Genomic DNA, 16,469 nt, shown 5'->3' on the forward strand with positions numbered 1-16,469 from the left:
GCTTGACTACGCCTACTGCGGGACAAAGGCCACTCCCATGTCTCTCCAATTAACCCTGTCCTTTGCCAGCTGCGCCCACCGTACGCCGAGTACATCAGCACATATTGCGTGCACCACGTGCAAGGACTGTTGATAGGATAGCTTAAGTGAGCTTAGGTGAGCTTTTAAAAGGTGATCTTGAACGAAGAGGAAATTAAGCAGCAGAGGGAAGACTTCTATAATTCGCGGCAACATTTTTGCATGCGCAGTCCAAAGCTTAGCTTGGTCGAAATCCGGGTCCAAGCTCACTTGTATAGAAATAAAGATAATCCTCGTTCTTATAAGCGTATGCTATACGCGACCACGAATTCCGTGTACTGGGCGCGCGTTTTCAAGAGAACTCGTTCAGAGCATTGCAGCAGTAAAGTGTCACCTTCAAACGATCGATGCAGAACGCTTTCGGGCGGTCCGTGCTTTGCAGTCTGAGGAGCCAACTGGACAGGCTTTGCTCGATGAGCGTGTGATTCGTCCGAATAATCGAATAGTAGAAGATCTGATTCGGTATTCGAATTGCCCAATGTCCGCATACCTCTAATTACTGTATGTACATGCTGACTTGGTGCCTCTGAAAAAGAAAAGAAAACACAGCATTGGCTAAAATTCTTATTATCCTTGATTACGACCGTCGATGCCGGCATAAGGAAAAGTACAGTGGCGAGTACCTTGCCTGCCACCGCAGATAGTTCCACTTTACTATGAGTTAAGCTTCGATACGATGGAGTCCAAAGATCGGTTAAGTCACTACGTCGAAATAGTTGTTGCATTGCATCTATAGCAAAATCCACTAAGCTAAGTTTGAACCTAAATTCTATTTCGTTAAGCATTATCCGCGGCGGCCCAATGGTTATGGCGCTCGGCTATACTGACCCGAAAGACGCGGGTTCGATCCCGGCCGCGGCGGTCCAATTTCGGTGGAGGCGAAATTCTAGAGGCCCTTGTACTGTGCGATGTCAGTGCTTGTTAAAGAACCCCAGGTAGACGAAATTTCTGGAGCCTTTCACTGCGACATCCCTCACAGCCTGAGTCGCTTTGGGACGAACCCCCCCATAAACTATATCAAACTATTTTGTTCCGTATACTGTCTGCCAAGATGAAATCCATTTCGTTATCAAGGCTTTTTAAGAGTAGTGAACATTGCTGTTGCTCGTAGCATACAGGCGCTCAGGGCAATAGCATATCATTGTGAGGTGTGAAGATACGTGGATTCTGCTCCTAATAAATAGACGGCCGCTATACCTTCCACAGCAGCAGCGCATCTGTATATGCAGAGAAAAAGCGCGTATACGTCCGTATTCTACGCATGCACAAAGCATGCGGGTCGTTGAACGCATTTAATCTGTTCGCTCCACCTGGTACCGTGTGGCATCTGTGTACGCGTGCAGGTGTAGTGCAAATACATAATCACCCGCCATTGATAAAGCGATTGGAACGAAATAGCAATTAGCGCGTCGCAGACGCGCGCGTGCTGGAGCGAGGAAGGCGGAGGCGCATGACAGAATTAAAAATAAAAATAAAGGCGGTGTTGCGACTGCGCTTTGTTGCGGGCTGCAAAATAGCGCGGCAGATTCAACACAAACGCTGGTTCCAAACACGGTGGCTAAAACGTGCTGCAGCTGTTTTAACCAAACTTTGCTTTACCGTGAAAACATTGCACACTGAAGAAGATTCTGAAATAACCGAGTGTTAAGACGCTTTATCAAGCTTCATGAAGTGGTCTCACAAGAGGACGAAACTTTGTTAAACGCGAGCAGCTGGGAACGCGAGTAACAGCGGGCTCGTCGGCGGAATATCGCTTCAGACTGACTGACTGACTCCTCTTGTCTGTCGTTGTATCCAAGGAAGAGAGACTCCAAGAAATTTCCACCAAGACAAGCGAGAGGCTTACAGTCGAAGTGTGATCCGGAACTTGGACGCTAAAGGCAAGATTAATCGGTCATCTACCGGCTAAAAAAAAAGAAAAGCTAGAGGCTTGCAAGTTGCAAAGCGCATGCGCGAGGTCAAAGTAGTCTTAGGTGCAGAGATACCGTATACGCTGTCAACAAGTTCAGCTGGAAACCACTTCAATCATGAGCGGCCGCAGCACCTCGACCACCGCCACGAAAGTACCCGAGGCCCTCGCCCGAACCGTGGAGGACGTTGAACGAATGGGGTTGGCCAGGCTGGAGCCTGTGCCGCGCGTGTACTTCACGATGGGCGAGGACCGGGAGCAGACGGCGTCGGAGAACAAGCTCGCCTTCACGAGGTTACTACCACGTTTGCCCTTCTCACATTCGACTCACTCGTATTTGATGTGGGGTGCGCTCTGAAAGGCTTAGCGGAAATGTGTTATGAACTTGTCCTATGGCAATCGACACTGATAAGCTGCAGTAAGGAGAACTCTCCATATTTCGCCCTCGTAGCTTAAACGTCTTGGATTTACAGCGTTGACAAGCGTGCGTAGTACAGGTGCGGGGGAGCATAAAATGAAAAAGGGGCTGGGAAAAAGCCTTGGTCCGCTAACCAAAGCTACTACTAGAGGACTTGTCTGGAAGGAGAGGAGTCCTCCTGACGAAAAGTTGATTAGCAGCCTGAGGCTTCAGCCCGCCGCGGCGGCTCAGTGGTTAGGGCGCTCGACTACTGATTCGGAGTTCTTGGGTTCGAACCCGACCGCGGCGGCTGCGTTTTTATGGAGGAAAAACGCTAAGGCGCCCGTGTGCTGTGCGATGTCAGTGAGTTAAAGATTCCCAGGTGGTCGAAATTATTCCGGAGCCCTCCACTACAGCCCCCCTCTCTCTTCCTTTCTTTTTTCACTCTCTCCTTAATCCTTCCCTTACGGCGCGGTTCAGGTGTCCAACGATATATGAGACAGATACTGCGCCATTTCCTTTGCCCTAGAACCAATTATTATTATTATTAGCCTGAGGCTTCCGTTCCACCGCATGTTTAGTTTGTTCCATGAAGAATTATATCCTCCCTGCCTCTCCCTGCTACATCCGTAGGGCAGCATCTTGAAACTTATTTTTGAGGCACATTATTTCACTCTACCCGTTGTGGCGGCAATGTGTCAATGGCGGTCGGCTGCTGAGCTCAAAGAATAACGTAACGGTTGGAGTTTCCACTTCTTAGGACGATGATGAGATTTAATTAATATAACGCTTTTAATTGTGCACATTCACGCAGGCTGCGTCTTCTGCCTCGACTGCTGAGAGGCGTTGCTTGTCGTAGCCTGGAGACCACGGTTCTGGGCGAGCCCATCACCATGCCGGTGGGAATATCTCCGGCGCCCTTTCACCGGATGGCCCACCCCGATGGTGAACTTGCTACGGCCAGAGGTAGCGCGCCACGCATGCGCACTCGTTGTTCTGTTCAGATGTTGCTCTGGTCACGCTGGTGACGTCTTGGACTAGGCGTTAAAGCAGTGCTCCGTATACAACGTGAAATTCCGCGTGGTTTCAACTCCCTTTTCATACATCGAAGGTCGCATGCTCTATACCATTCGATAAAAGCATGGGAACAAGATGACATTGTTCTAGACAAGTTGGTTCTTTGCTCGAGAGAGTCAGAAGAGGACTGGGGCACAAGGGAATGTTCTCGGCGTTACAGCCTTCATCGTTGAGTTCGCTGTCTTCCATTGGTCTCCGATTATACCTACCCTGCACCAGCCCTGGCTACCTCATCTCATTAAATATCCTAATCACTTCTCCCCACTGGACTCTGTCATCCTTGACATGTTTTCATATTTTTGATGCTTACTCTGTTACTCTTAGGCTTCATTAGTTATCTCTTCTCAACTAAATGGGTCCCGGCTGAGTCAGTTTGCTTCCCTGGAATGGTTAGCGCAAAAAAAAATAAACAAACAGACCGTAGAACATTGCGGACGCAACACACCGCTACTAACGACTCGCTAACCGTTCCAGCTAAGCATGCATCACCTAACCGGCAAGAATGTTCTAGCAGTCTCTTTCCACTGACATCAGGTGCTCCTATCAGAGGAGGACGTCAGTTTCTCAACATGCATATTAGTATGATTAACTCAAATGTCCTCATACCAAGCTGTACCTTGTACATATGTTACAAGTACTTTGTACATATGTTACACCTACCGCTGGTGCGATTGCGTATGAACCCAATAAACCATCATATCTGCTGTATGGAACGTGTGAGAAAATTTAATACGATGATGCGTAGTACGCGACATTTGGCCGCACCTCTACATGGGTTCTGCATTTTTGCATGCACGGGTCAGCTGTGGAAGCCGCCGGTACTGTGATGATTCTAAGTATGTTCAGCACCACTTCCCTGGAAGACGTCCGGGACGCCGCACCCAAAGCTTTGCTCTGGTTCCAGGTTAGTAAAGCACTCGAGGTAATGTCATACGTGGGTGATGATTGAAATCATGTGTAACATAGATAGAGCTGGTGGGGGCGCTCAGGATGAAACATAATTAAACGGAAGAAGGACACTCAAGTCCTGCAGAGAAACATACTCAACCCCGAATTGCAGAAAACAAAAACTTTTTCTACATTATTAGAACTTTTCGCTGCCAATAGTTCGCTGTTTGTCATATTTCCTGCAAATTAAATCGACCACATAGGGAGGCATCGCTAACAGTGAGGACACATTAGCGTGTTGTTATTTTTGGTATCTCCAGTTAATAATATTTCAAAATGCGTTTAAGAGCGTTCGATAGAGCGCCTGTCCTTGCACTGTGCTCAAGTTCTGCTCTTGAGCGCCTCCGCAGTTGTCCGAAAGGTTAGTACACACATATAAATGCACAAGAATCGCCAACGTTATGATAAAAGAAGATAACTACGATCTCCGAAAAAAAATAGTATAAACGAACGCATCTAAATGAGAGGCGTGTGGGGCTTTTTCCCCGACGCTGGCAGAGTTGTAGCCTGACTTCTTATTGTCTTTATTGAGATTTCGTTGTTTTTGTTTTTGTATCGGAAGGAAAATTAATCACACGTATCGAGCACTATTTTGCGGAACTTCCCCCGGATGCTATTTCTCGGTAAGGATATTGGAAGGAGAGAACTGAAGAGGCATTAAGTGGCCAAAACCCGGTATCAAATCAAATAAAAGGATTGGTTATGGTAATTAGTCTGATGCTAAGGGCTGTGTGTATAAGCTATGAACAGTCGTGAGCATTGTGAGAGCTAAGAAACTTGTTGCGCAATATTGCGAATTTTCTCGTTAGTTCTACGCCAAGAGGAAAGCTAGTTAGCGAACAGAAAAAAACTGTGTTTGTCCCACATAATTGTTAAATAACAAATTATTGAATGCTGAAATTTTGTTCCCTCTCATATTGATCGCGGCTGTACCGCGACTTCAGGACATCTACACACCGACGTGGTCCGGGTTTCTAACGCAACGTGTGCCCTTCTATACCGCCTGCAGGTTTTCATTCATCCGAATAGGTCGGCTACACAGAAGCTGGTGCTTCGAGCGCAGAACGCTGGTTACCGGGCCTTGGTCTGCACGGTCGATGCTCCCGTGGGCGGCACCAAATCCGGTACATTCGGGGAGTTTCTGAAGGAGTACTCCGACAAACTCAGGTAAAGCATTCCTGAACATTCTCAACAAGAGGTACTGCAATATGAATTCGGAGAAGGAAAGTGTCGCTCTTGTTAACGTGTATTTACAGATGACTTCCTGATGAGCCATTTGTAGGTGCCCTAAAAAAAATTATGGAGCGCTACCCTTTCTCGTCGCGCATACAGCTTTCTGTCACTCCAGATTTTCAGCAAAACTTGTGAGACCGCGTATAGCTCCAAGCGTTTGCAGGGACGCTAGTTCATTATAGACGACGGCTAAAAATGGCCTAGCTAGGTACAGTGCCGCGGTTGTAAAGGATTACGGCGTTTAGCCTTACCGGTCTTCTCCTGTGTTCTTTGTTGTGAAAAGCACTGGCAGAGCGACCACTTTACAAGGGAAGCAACTGTACAAAATATTAGGTACGTGCAATGAGCAAAACTATGCATTTGAAAATGAAGTACAGCCGAGGATATGGAAGCAAATTTCACATATCGACTACCAATGCCAGTCTTGCCTCTGCTGGAGTCCATCTCTTCTCACAATGTAAAGTCTAACGCCGTTACTGTAACTGGAACGGTAAGAATAGAGCATGTATGTAATTTAAATTTGCACTGAGAGGCTTTTGAAACCTACTAAAATGATTTGGGCTTCAGCTGTACTCTCAGTTATTGGTTACTAAATAGTGTTGCTCTGCAGCGTTTCATCACCCGTCGTTTAGCATGCAGTCTAGCATTGCATTGTGGCGTAGTAATGGGTGCATATTTTAGGGCATTTAATTTTCCAAGGTAAGGCAAGCGTAGGGGCAACTGGCAAAGGGCACGGTTAATTGGAGAGACAGGGGGAGGCCTTTGCACTGCAGTGGGCGTAGTCAGACTGATGGCGATGATAATAATGAAGATCAGTTGTCGGATAAAACCCGGTTTCACCCGCTTCTTGCATCCAGAGGAGGTTTCTGAAAAATCTAGTTCAACCCGATTTCGACCCAAAAATGCGCCTTCTAGAGAAAATGGCTTGTCAATGCATAAATCTGAAGATACAACACGGAAACGAGCGGCTAGCTTGTGCTTATTGTACAGCGTTGTTTTCAGATCATTGTTATTTTAGAACTTATCTTAAAGCTTTATATTGTTATCCATGATTAGACTAATAGGAACACATGCTTGAAAAGTACGTTTCAGACGGGAGAGAGCAGAACAAAGGTAGTGCCCTGGGGTGTTACTAACAGCAATGTATGAGCACTATCAACGCTTACGACGTCCTGCTCCATTGCTGTGAGATGGAGTCAAGCAGAAAGATAGGAGGCAACTAGTTTTCCAATGTTTCTGTGCGTTGAAAACAGCCGCTTTGCTGCTGAATTATAGTTTTTGAAGGGCACATATAAAGCCTGAGGGGAGGTCAAGCACCGCCGCGAAGGTGCGGCAATGGAGTAATAACTGCAATAAATGAGGAAAAAAATTCAGGGACACCTAATTCCAGTATGTTTGGCAGTACAGTAGTATCAGCAGCGGTGGATGTCTTTGCCAGAAGCGAAGTCACTTTCGGTCTGGTAACATGGCTTTCTTCCGGTCATTGGGCGAGTTTTATGACCGACGATATACTTTCGGCTGCATGAAGATTATAATTTCATCGCATCAACAAGAAATACTTGATTTGGTGAGCAGCTTCTTAGCGAGTCAAGACACATGGTAACTGCCATCTCTATATATATTTTAAGAAAAGTATGCAGAAAAAAGAGACCAGTGCATCTACCGCACAAAAATGACTTCTAATAGTGAATAATTTTTGGTGGAAAATATAAACAAAAAATGCACCAAAATATGAATTATTTTGTTAAATAACCCGATTTGTACCACTTTTGAACTCGATGTATAGCGTCTAATTTTTACCTCCCCGAATTTAGAAAAAAAAATAAAACTTTGAAACAGAGCGCCCTAGGTATAATTTTCTTTTGTGTGCACCACCCCTATTTCCGATAAGGGCGGCCAACTTTAGCGACAATGAGGTCCAGTCAGGAGGCAAGTCTCTGGCCCAACAGTTTCTGGATCCGGGAATGACCTGGGAGGACATTGCTTGGCTCAAGAGCATCTCGACTGTGCCCATCGTAGTGAAAGGAGTCGTGACCGGTAGGAATGCAGCAGCCGTGGGCTGTTTTCTCAGAGTTCAATTATTATTTAGGAAACGGCGCTGTGTCAATGAAATATTTACCAAATGACACGGATAGCCAGTCATAACCCTGACAATCGACTTTGCTGATAGCAGTCGTTTCAGCTGGTTTCCTGTACAATGCTGAGCAGAACCGCGGAGGTTAACGAAAAGGGTTCAGTTCAAGTTAAGGACAACGCAGCGAGTCATGGAAAGAAAGACGATAGGCGTAACGTTAAGAGACAGGAAGCGGGCAGAGTGGGTGAGGGAACAAACGCGGGTCAGTGACGTCCTAGTCGAAACCGAGAGGAAGAAATGGGCTTGGGCAGGGCATGTGATGCGAAGGCAAGATAACCGCTGGTCCTTAAGGGTAACGGAGTGGATTCCAAGAGAAGGCAAGTGTAGCAGGGGACGGCTGAAAGCTAGGTGGGTGGATGAGATTAAGAAGTTTGCAGGCATAGGGTGGGCGCAGTTGGCAAAGGACAGGGTTAATTGGAGAGACATGGGAGAGGCCTTTGCCCTGCAGTGGGTGTAGTCAGGCTGATGATGATGATGATGATGATGATAAGCAGTGACCGGTTCGTGTGAACATGGCACTTAATGCGTGCACCATTGCAGGCTTGCTCAGAAGCTATTTTTCACATGGGCGACCGTTCACGTGACACTCGCTTAATACGACCTAAAAGACGCTACAAATGCTATGCTCGCACAGTTAGGCTCGTGTGACTGCTGCTGCCGTTTGAAGATAGAAGACACAGCAAGCCTGCTCAGGTTTCAATTCTACAATGTAGTGTGAGGGTCAAAACAATTTCTCTTTAATTCACCTTGGATACTTTTATTGCATTTAGGGATGCAAAACATCACTTGCCGGAATCCTTGGTTATTCTTATTGTATAAGCATGCATAAAAGTAGTTCCGTCATAAGGCAATAAGTACTGTCTTGGTTAAAAGTCTTAAGGTCAAATGTTTTTCTCTTCAGCTGCATAACAGAGCCATTACGGCACTATTAAGGATCGAGGGACCTTGAAATGATAGCAGAAGGTTTCTTCTTACGGTAGAGAAGCTTCCTGCTTGACTTATGCTTTGAAGGATCCTCTACACGAAGCACTCTAGGGACATTCATTTAAGGACAGGTGAGCGCTGTGGCCTGATGACTTTTGACGAGGGTGTACCAGCTACCCAAGAGATTTGCATGCGTCTGGTATCTTGGAGACTCCGCCGCGGTTGTTCAATGGTCATGGCTCTCGGCTGCTGACCCGAAAGACGTCCCAGCTGAAAAATGTATATAGGTTTGAACGGGTCAGCAAATAGGATTATGGCACATTTGGTTTGGCTTTATAGGATTGACGTCTTAAAGCGGCTCAGTCTATGAGGGACGCCGTAGTGGAGGGCTCCGGATAATTTCGACCACCTGGGGTTCTTAACGGGCACTAACAATGCACAGTAAACTGAATTTTAACACTTTTCCTCCATCGAAGTGATACAGTAGTGGGCGGGTTCGAACCCACGACTTGCATGCACTGTGTGATGTAAGTGCACGGTAATTATCCACGGGTAATGGTAGTTATACGGAGCCCTCCACTAAGAAGTCACCCAAAGGTTGAATCGCTTTGGAAGCTTCATCCTATAATGTTAAACGAAATGTGCCATAATCCTATTTGTCTCTTATTCAAACCTGTACACATTTTTCAATAGGGGTGGGTTCGATCCCGGCCGCGGCGGTCGAATTTCGATGGAGGCGAAATTCTAGAGGCCCGTGTACTGTGCGATGTACTGTGCACGTTAAGAAACCCCACGTGGTCGAGATTTTCGGAGCCGTCCACTACGACGTCCCTCATAGCCTGAGTCGCTTTGGGACGTTAAACACCCATAAACCACAAACCAAACCGTATCTTCGAAAGGCTCCTTTTCTTTCTGTAAACGCCAGCATATTTCTTGTGCAGTTCTTGGTCTCTAACGCTCTCTCTTATTTGGCAGCGGAGGCAGCTATCCAAGCCGTCGAGCACGGGGCGTCTGCCATCCTCGTGTCCAATCATGGCGGCCGGCAGCTGGACGGCGTCCCAGCTACAGTGAGTTACGACACTCGACAACTCGCCGACATTCCCCGTAGTTCGCGAGAGAGGGCAGTCAAATGTTGACATCTTGACAAGGCTTCTATGCCCAAGGACACGCGTTCTATCAGATTATCCCTAGATGAAAAAACTCCACCTCGATTCGTTCACTTAGTCAACGTTTCTTTTAGTTTCGCGATACAAAATCAGTTCAGTCGCGAATTCTTATGCTATTGTGTTTGTTTTCGGGATTTATGAAGTGTTCTTATCTGATGTGCTGGCAATAATAATAATAATAATAATTGGTTTTTGGGGAAAGGAAATGGCGCAGTATCTGTCTCATATATCGTTGGACACCTGAACCGCGCCGTAAGGGAAGGGATAAAGGAGGGAGTGAAAGAAGAAAGGAAGAATAGGTACCGTAGTGGAGGGCTCCGGAATAATTTCGACCACCTGGGGATCTTTAACGTGCACTGACATCGCACAGCACATGTTAAAGATCCCCAGGTGGTCGAAATTATTCCGGAGCCCTCCACTACTGTACCTATCTTCCATTCTTCTTTCACTCCCTCCTTTATCCCTTCCCTTACGGCGCGGTTCAGGTGTCCAACGATATATCAGACAGATACTGCGTCATTTCCTTTCCCCAAAAACCAAACACGTTTTTACTTCAGGTAATCAGCTGCGTTTTTATGGAGGCAAAACGCTAAGGCGCCCGTGTTCTGTGCGATGTCAGTGCATGTTAAAGATCCCCAGGTGGTTGAAATTATTCCGGAGCCCTCCACTACGGCACCTATTTCTTCCTTTCTTCTTTCACTCCCTCCTTTATCCCTTCCCTTACGGCGCGGTTCAGGTGTCCAACGATGTTTGAGACAGATACTGCGCCATTTCTTTTCCCCCAAAAGCAATTATTATTATTATTATTATTATTATTATTATTATTATTATTATTATTATTATTATTATTATTATTATTATTATTATTATTATTCAGATAATCGCTGAAAAGTGCTGTGTCAAAAGGTTTGCTGCCCTTAGCTCGTGCTAGCGGCATGAAACATGGCTTTGACATTTACCCAGTGGAGTAATTCTGCTGTGTGGTTGGACCCAGATGATGCCATTTCGAGAAACGGAGGTGTCTATGAAGTATTCGGTGATGATTTGCGATGTTTATATGAGGGTCGCGCATGCCTGTTTGATGCATGTCATACCTGAGAAATAATGCCGAGATAAAAGATTGTTTTTTTCATGTTTTGGTCCTTCCTGAATTAATTTAGGATCGCACCTCTCAAATGACTGTGTGATGTAGAGACGCATTTAAAACCCTACGCGCCACATTTTTTTCGGCAAGACTGTGCTTCCGCATTGAGTATCTCAACCGCATAGCAATAAAAAGATTCTGTCTTTTAAAGATACAACGTCGCATAGCTATGACGATGGGAAATCTATTATACTACTGACGACGATGATTGGTTTTTGGGGAAAGGAAATGGCGCAGTATCTGTCTCATATATCGTTGGACACCTGAACCGCGCCGTAAGGGAAGGGATAAAGGAGGGAGTGAAAGAAGAAAGGAAGAAATAGGTGCCGTAGTGGAGGGCTCCAGAATAATTTCGACCACCTGGGGATCTTTAACGTGCGCTGACATCGCACAGCAAACGGGCACCTTAGCGTTTTTCCTCCATAAAAACGCAGCCGCCGCGGAAGGGTTCTAGCCCGGGAACTCCGGATCAGTAGTCGAGTGCCCTAACCACTGAGCCACCGCGGCAGGTTACTACTGAAGAAAAAGAAGTAAATTTCCACAAAGAATATGTGCTATTTAGAATACGCATGCTTCTGTGGGAGCTGCCGGAAGTAGCAATTCGGAAAGGCATGGATATCTGTTACAGGCCGGAAGCGCAGTTCGCGGGAACCCACTTCAGTGGCACTTGCACCTCGAGTTCAGGGGTTGGTCCTGCAATTTTTTTCACCTTGCCCACATGCATCACCAAATTTATGTGATCGATGTGCATGCGTGGCGAGACTTATATGGGGCAAGCTTCTACGTTTGCATGCTTCTAACGCTTTGCTTTAAGGAATCGAACGGTTTCCCGCCTTTATGCGTGCGAACATCAGAATTTTCCAGCGTATACATTAGAGGCCTCCTGATTTTCGCTACGGTAAGAAGATAGAAGACGGGTTTTTCAAGCATGCTCCTTATAATAATAATAATAATAATAATAATAATAATAATAATAATAATAATAATAATAATAATAATAATAATAATAATAATAATAATAATAATAATAATAATAATAATTGGTTTTCGGGGAAAGGAAATGGCGCAGTATGTCTCATATACCGTTGGACACCTGAACCGCGCCGTAAGGGAAGGGATAAAGCAGGGAGTGAAAGAAGAAAGGGAGAAGGAGGTGCCGTAGTGGAGGGCTCCGGAATAATTTCGACCACCTGGGGATCTTTAACGTGCGCTGACATCGCACAGCAAATGGGCGCCTTAGCGTTTTTCCTCCATAAAAACGCAACCGCCGCGGTCGCGTTTTATTTTTATGGCCCCGACTGTACATTCGTGGCTAATGTATGCTAACATGACTGGCCAGGATTGCCTTTCCCACATGCCTTCTTATCGCTACGCACGGCGTTCATAACTTCCGCTCTGTGCGTTGCCTTTCACAGATCGACGTGCTGCCGGACATTGTTCGTGCCGTGGGCCATCGATGCGAGGTGTACCTGGACGGTGGCATCCGCCTGGGCACTGACGTCATCAAGGCACTGGCGCTCGGGGCCCGAGCCGTGTTCGTTGGAAGGCCCGCCATCTTTGGTTTGGCCTACGATGTCAGTGCTGCCGTTTTAACTGTCTAGCATGTCTACGAGCTAAATAATAATAATAATAATAATAATAATAATAATAATAATAATAATAATAATAATAATAATAATAATAATAATAATAATAATAATAATAATAATAATAATAATTGGTTTTGGGGGAAAGGAAATGGCACAGTATCTGTCTCATATATCGTTGAACACCAGGACCGCGCCGTAAGGGAAGGAATAAAGGAGGGAGTGAAAGAGGAAAGGAAGAAAGAGGTGCCGTAGTGGAGGGCTCCGGAACAATTTCGACCACCTGGGGACTTTTAACGTGCACGGACATCGCACAGCACACAGGCGCCTTGGCGTTTCTCCTCCAGAAAAACGCAGCCGCCGCGGTCGGGTTCGAACCTGGGAACTCCGCATCAGTAGTCGTGCGCCCTATCCACTGAGCCACCGCGGCGGGTGTACGAGCTAACTAATAATAATAATAACTAAAAGTTGATAACGGGGGGGGGGCAATAGTGTTCAATGGTATTCATGAGGGTGCTGCTGCGGGCTAGTTAGTGTAACATTGAGATTCACGGTCCATTTTTCGCCACCCATCTTGTTCTTTTCAGTTTTCAATGTTTTCATGGTCACTCTGCCCACAGTCTCATACCACCATCGCCCTTTGTTGAAATTTTACCGATTTTATGAATTGTATAATTTTAAAAGTGTACAACAGCTGTATCTTACCGGTACTCACCTACGGGGCAGAAACGTGGGGGCTAACGAAAAGAGTTCAGCATAAGTTAAGGACAACACAGCGAGCCATGGAAAGAAAAATGATAGGTCTAACGTTAAGAGACCGGAAGCGGGCAGAGTGGGTGAGAGAACAAACGCGGGTTAAAGACATCCTAGTCGAAATCAAGAGGAAGAAATGGGCTTGGGCAGTGCATGTAATGTGAAGGCAAGATAACCGGTGGTCCTTAAGGGTAACGGAGTGGATTCCAAGAGAAGGCAAGGGTAGCAGGGGACGGCAGAACGTTAGGAGGGCGGATGAGATTAAGAAGTTTGCAGGCAAAGGGTGGATGACGCTGGCAAAAGAGAGGGATAATTGGGGAGCCATGGGAGAGGCCATTGCCCTACAGAGGGTGTAATAAGGCTGATGATGACGATTTTATCCCTGTTATTTGGCTCTTTATACCGCCTCTGACGTTGACTGATGCGCTGGTAACTCGCCTCAAGACTACTTATTGTGCGCACACTTCGAATAAACTTTACTTGTTCGTCAGCATGTCTCCACTTCGTCCTTTGTTTGCACTGTTCCCCTTTTTAGTCCTGAAATAGTGCCTTCCCGTTTATCATTTTGTAGGGCCGCGAACTGAACAACACATCTATTTTGGGTCAGAGCAGCTTACTTTTTATATTTCTCATATGCGTAGCTGTGCACAAGTGCTTGCAAATAAAATCAGACTAATCGCTTTAGTTCCTCTGAAAATTGATAAAGACAAAGCAACTCTTTAAAATTTTGTGTCCATCGCGTCTTGTGTACAGGGCCTCGCCGGGGTGTCCAAAGTGCTCGAGATACTGAGGTCGGAAGTGGACCGTGCCATGGCTTTGATGGGTGAGAAGTCTGCGTGTTATCTCTGTTTCTTTTACAATGTGCATGAGATGAATCAGATATATATCTGCGATTTCTTGGGGCCGACGATGTCGCTGTAGTTTATCAGTTCGAGCATTAGTGATGATGGTTTGGTTTGGTTTATGGGGGTTTAACGTCCCAAAGCAACGCAGACTATGAGGGACGCCGTAGTGGAGGGCTCCGGAAATTTCGACCACCTGGGGTTCTTTAACTTGCACTGACATCGCACAGTACACAGGCTTCCAGAATTTCGCCTCCATCGACATTAATGATGAAAAACAGCGCTAAGCACTGATGTTGGCCTCAATTAAAAACCCTCACTTAAAGAGCCGGGTTTCGTAGAACAGCGGATATTAATAGAAAAGTAAGTAAATGCACACATATATAATTATATAATAATGTATTCATTAACTTGCAAAGGAAATAAAATTATGGATTGATCGTAGCTGAGACCCCTTTAAATGCGACACAAACCTCGATAAGTTCTGTGGTGATGTCGCTAGAGGTGAATAACCGGGCTAATTAGAGATACAGGCAAAGGTCCTTTGTCCTGCAGTAGGCGTGGAGAGGTTGATGATGGGGGTAATGATGATGATGATGATGATGATACCGATTCCGCTTAATTAACACGTACACTCTGCCAGTTATAGTAGTGTAAGGAATCCCTGGGTGGCGGCAACGCGCGCTGGAATAATTGCTGTGTTAATCGAAAGATAAGAGCACGCGAAGGGTAATAATAATAATAATTGGTTTTTGGCGGAAAGAAAATGCCGCAGTACCTGTCTCATATATCGTTGGACACCTGAACCGCGCCGTAAAGGAAGGGATACAGGAGTGAGTGAAAGGAAGAGCTGCCGTAGTGGAGGGCTCCGGAATAATTTAGACCACCTGGGGATCCTTAACGTGCACTGACATCGCACAGCACACAGGTGCCTTAGCGTTTTGCCTCCATAAAAACGCAGCCGCCGCGGTCGGGTTCGAACCCGGGAACTCCGGATCATTAGCCGAGCGCCCTAACCACTGAGCCACCGCGGCGGACGAGCACGCGAAACGGCAAATCGGAATTAAATATAAGCTATAGAAAAGTGGTCTAATTGTTCTACTGTGTGTTAGTGCGGTGCGGTTGCAAAATGACATGAGGTGTGATAAACTGTTTGTTGAGGGGGTTCCTTATTCTAACGAAATAAATCAGGATAATGACACAGGCATTGCCACCTGTATTTAAGAGAAAGAGAAAAATCTGGATTATAAAATGAGTTTGGAAGGGGTTCAAATTGCCTCTGAGATGCAGATGGACGGGTGAAAGGGAAAGGAAAAGAAAAGGACACTGAAGCTTGGATACCACGGGAGAGGTGTGGCGATACTGGCGTGTTTGAACACGGTTTCGCGAATAAATAATGGCGCGAAAAAAATCGGATGATGGGAGGGCGCGCAGGCGTTTTTGTGTTCTTTTCAACGGTCTGTTTACTCGCGCCATTTTTCGCATACCACTAAAAAAAAGTGGTGGTGGTTTAGCTCTGGTTAAACCTGGAGTGACGCGATAGCTACAGTTGGCCGTGTGGAACTTGGTTGCGTGACCAACCACGTGACGAACCACGTGATCAGCCACGGTGCCGCGCCGCCGGCAGCTGCTCCGCATCACGTGACCAACTACGTGACAGCGTGGCGGCGACGCCACGCTGAAGGCTAGAAATGCTACCGTAATATAGCTATCGCTACAAAATATAATACCTAACAAGTGATCGGCAGGTTGAGAAGGTTCCCGCTTCTTCTTTATTTTATTTTAGGCTGCCGAACAATCAGCGAACTTCACGCCGGAATGGTGGTTCGCCAGGAACGCTTCGCCAGGCTCTGAGGCTCAACGCACTACCACACCACGTGACCTTGAAGCACACGCACTTCAAGAAGGAAGCCAGTGTCGTGTTCATTCGTGGAACCATCATGCGAATTATGTGGTGTCGTAGTGTCATGCGTGGAAAACGCACCTCAACATTAAGAAGTGTTATTACGTGCAATTCACACGAAATCGACAGCCTTGTTCGTCTCAGTACCGTGTTACTGGAACTTCTTTAAACATGTTGAGAATCTGAAATATTTAGGTGTACATTTCCAGTTCGACTGTTCATGAAACTAACATATCAAGAGATAATCGGTTGATAATCGGTTTGTGCGGAACTTTTGCCACTTTCTAAGCGAGGCTTCTTTGCACTCCTTCATCTAACTTTCTCTCCCTTTCTCATTGTGCCTAATGGCCAACATTTAGAATAATAAAAAAACTA

General features: G+C 46.1%; 1 protein-coding gene across 1 annotated transcript; it reads left to right on the plus strand.

Moving 5' to 3' along the window:
• Window positions 1-2,105: 2,105 nt before the first annotated feature.
• Window positions 2,106-16,108, plus strand: LOC144102222 (2-Hydroxyacid oxidase 1-like). The gene is made up of 9 exons (XM_077635534.1): window positions 2,106-2,281; window positions 3,199-3,350; window positions 4,265-4,365; window positions 5,419-5,576; window positions 7,534-7,679; window positions 9,676-9,767; window positions 12,426-12,584; window positions 14,103-14,172; window positions 15,978-16,108. Exons 1-9 carry the CDS (start codon window positions 2,106-2,108, stop codon window positions 16,043-16,045), a joined length of 1,122 nt encoding a protein of 373 aa, XP_077491660.1. The 3' UTR covers window positions 16,046-16,108.
• The last annotated feature ends 361 nt before the right edge of the window (window positions 16,109-16,469 follow it).

This window comes from Amblyomma americanum, chromosome 8, assembly GCF_052857255.1.
Source record: "Amblyomma americanum isolate KBUSLIRL-KWMA chromosome 8, ASM5285725v1, whole genome shotgun sequence".
NCBI lineage: Eukaryota > Metazoa > Arthropoda > Arachnida > Ixodida > Ixodidae > Amblyomma > Amblyomma americanum.

Bases quoted from the DNA above. Each gene is read 5' to 3' on its own strand.
- LOC144102222 (XM_077635534.1), top strand. From the start codon at position 2,106: ATGAGCGGCCGCAGCACCTCGACCACCGCCACGAAAGTACCCGAGGCC. The intron at 7,680-9,675 runs GTAGGAATGCAG...CTTATTTGGCAG, and splicing joins AGTGAAAGGAGTCGTGACCG to CGGAGGCAGCTATCCAAGCC. The intron at 14,173-15,977 runs GTGAGAAGTCTG...ATTTTATTTTAG, and splicing joins CCGTGCCATGGCTTTGATGG to GCTGCCGAACAATCAGCGAA.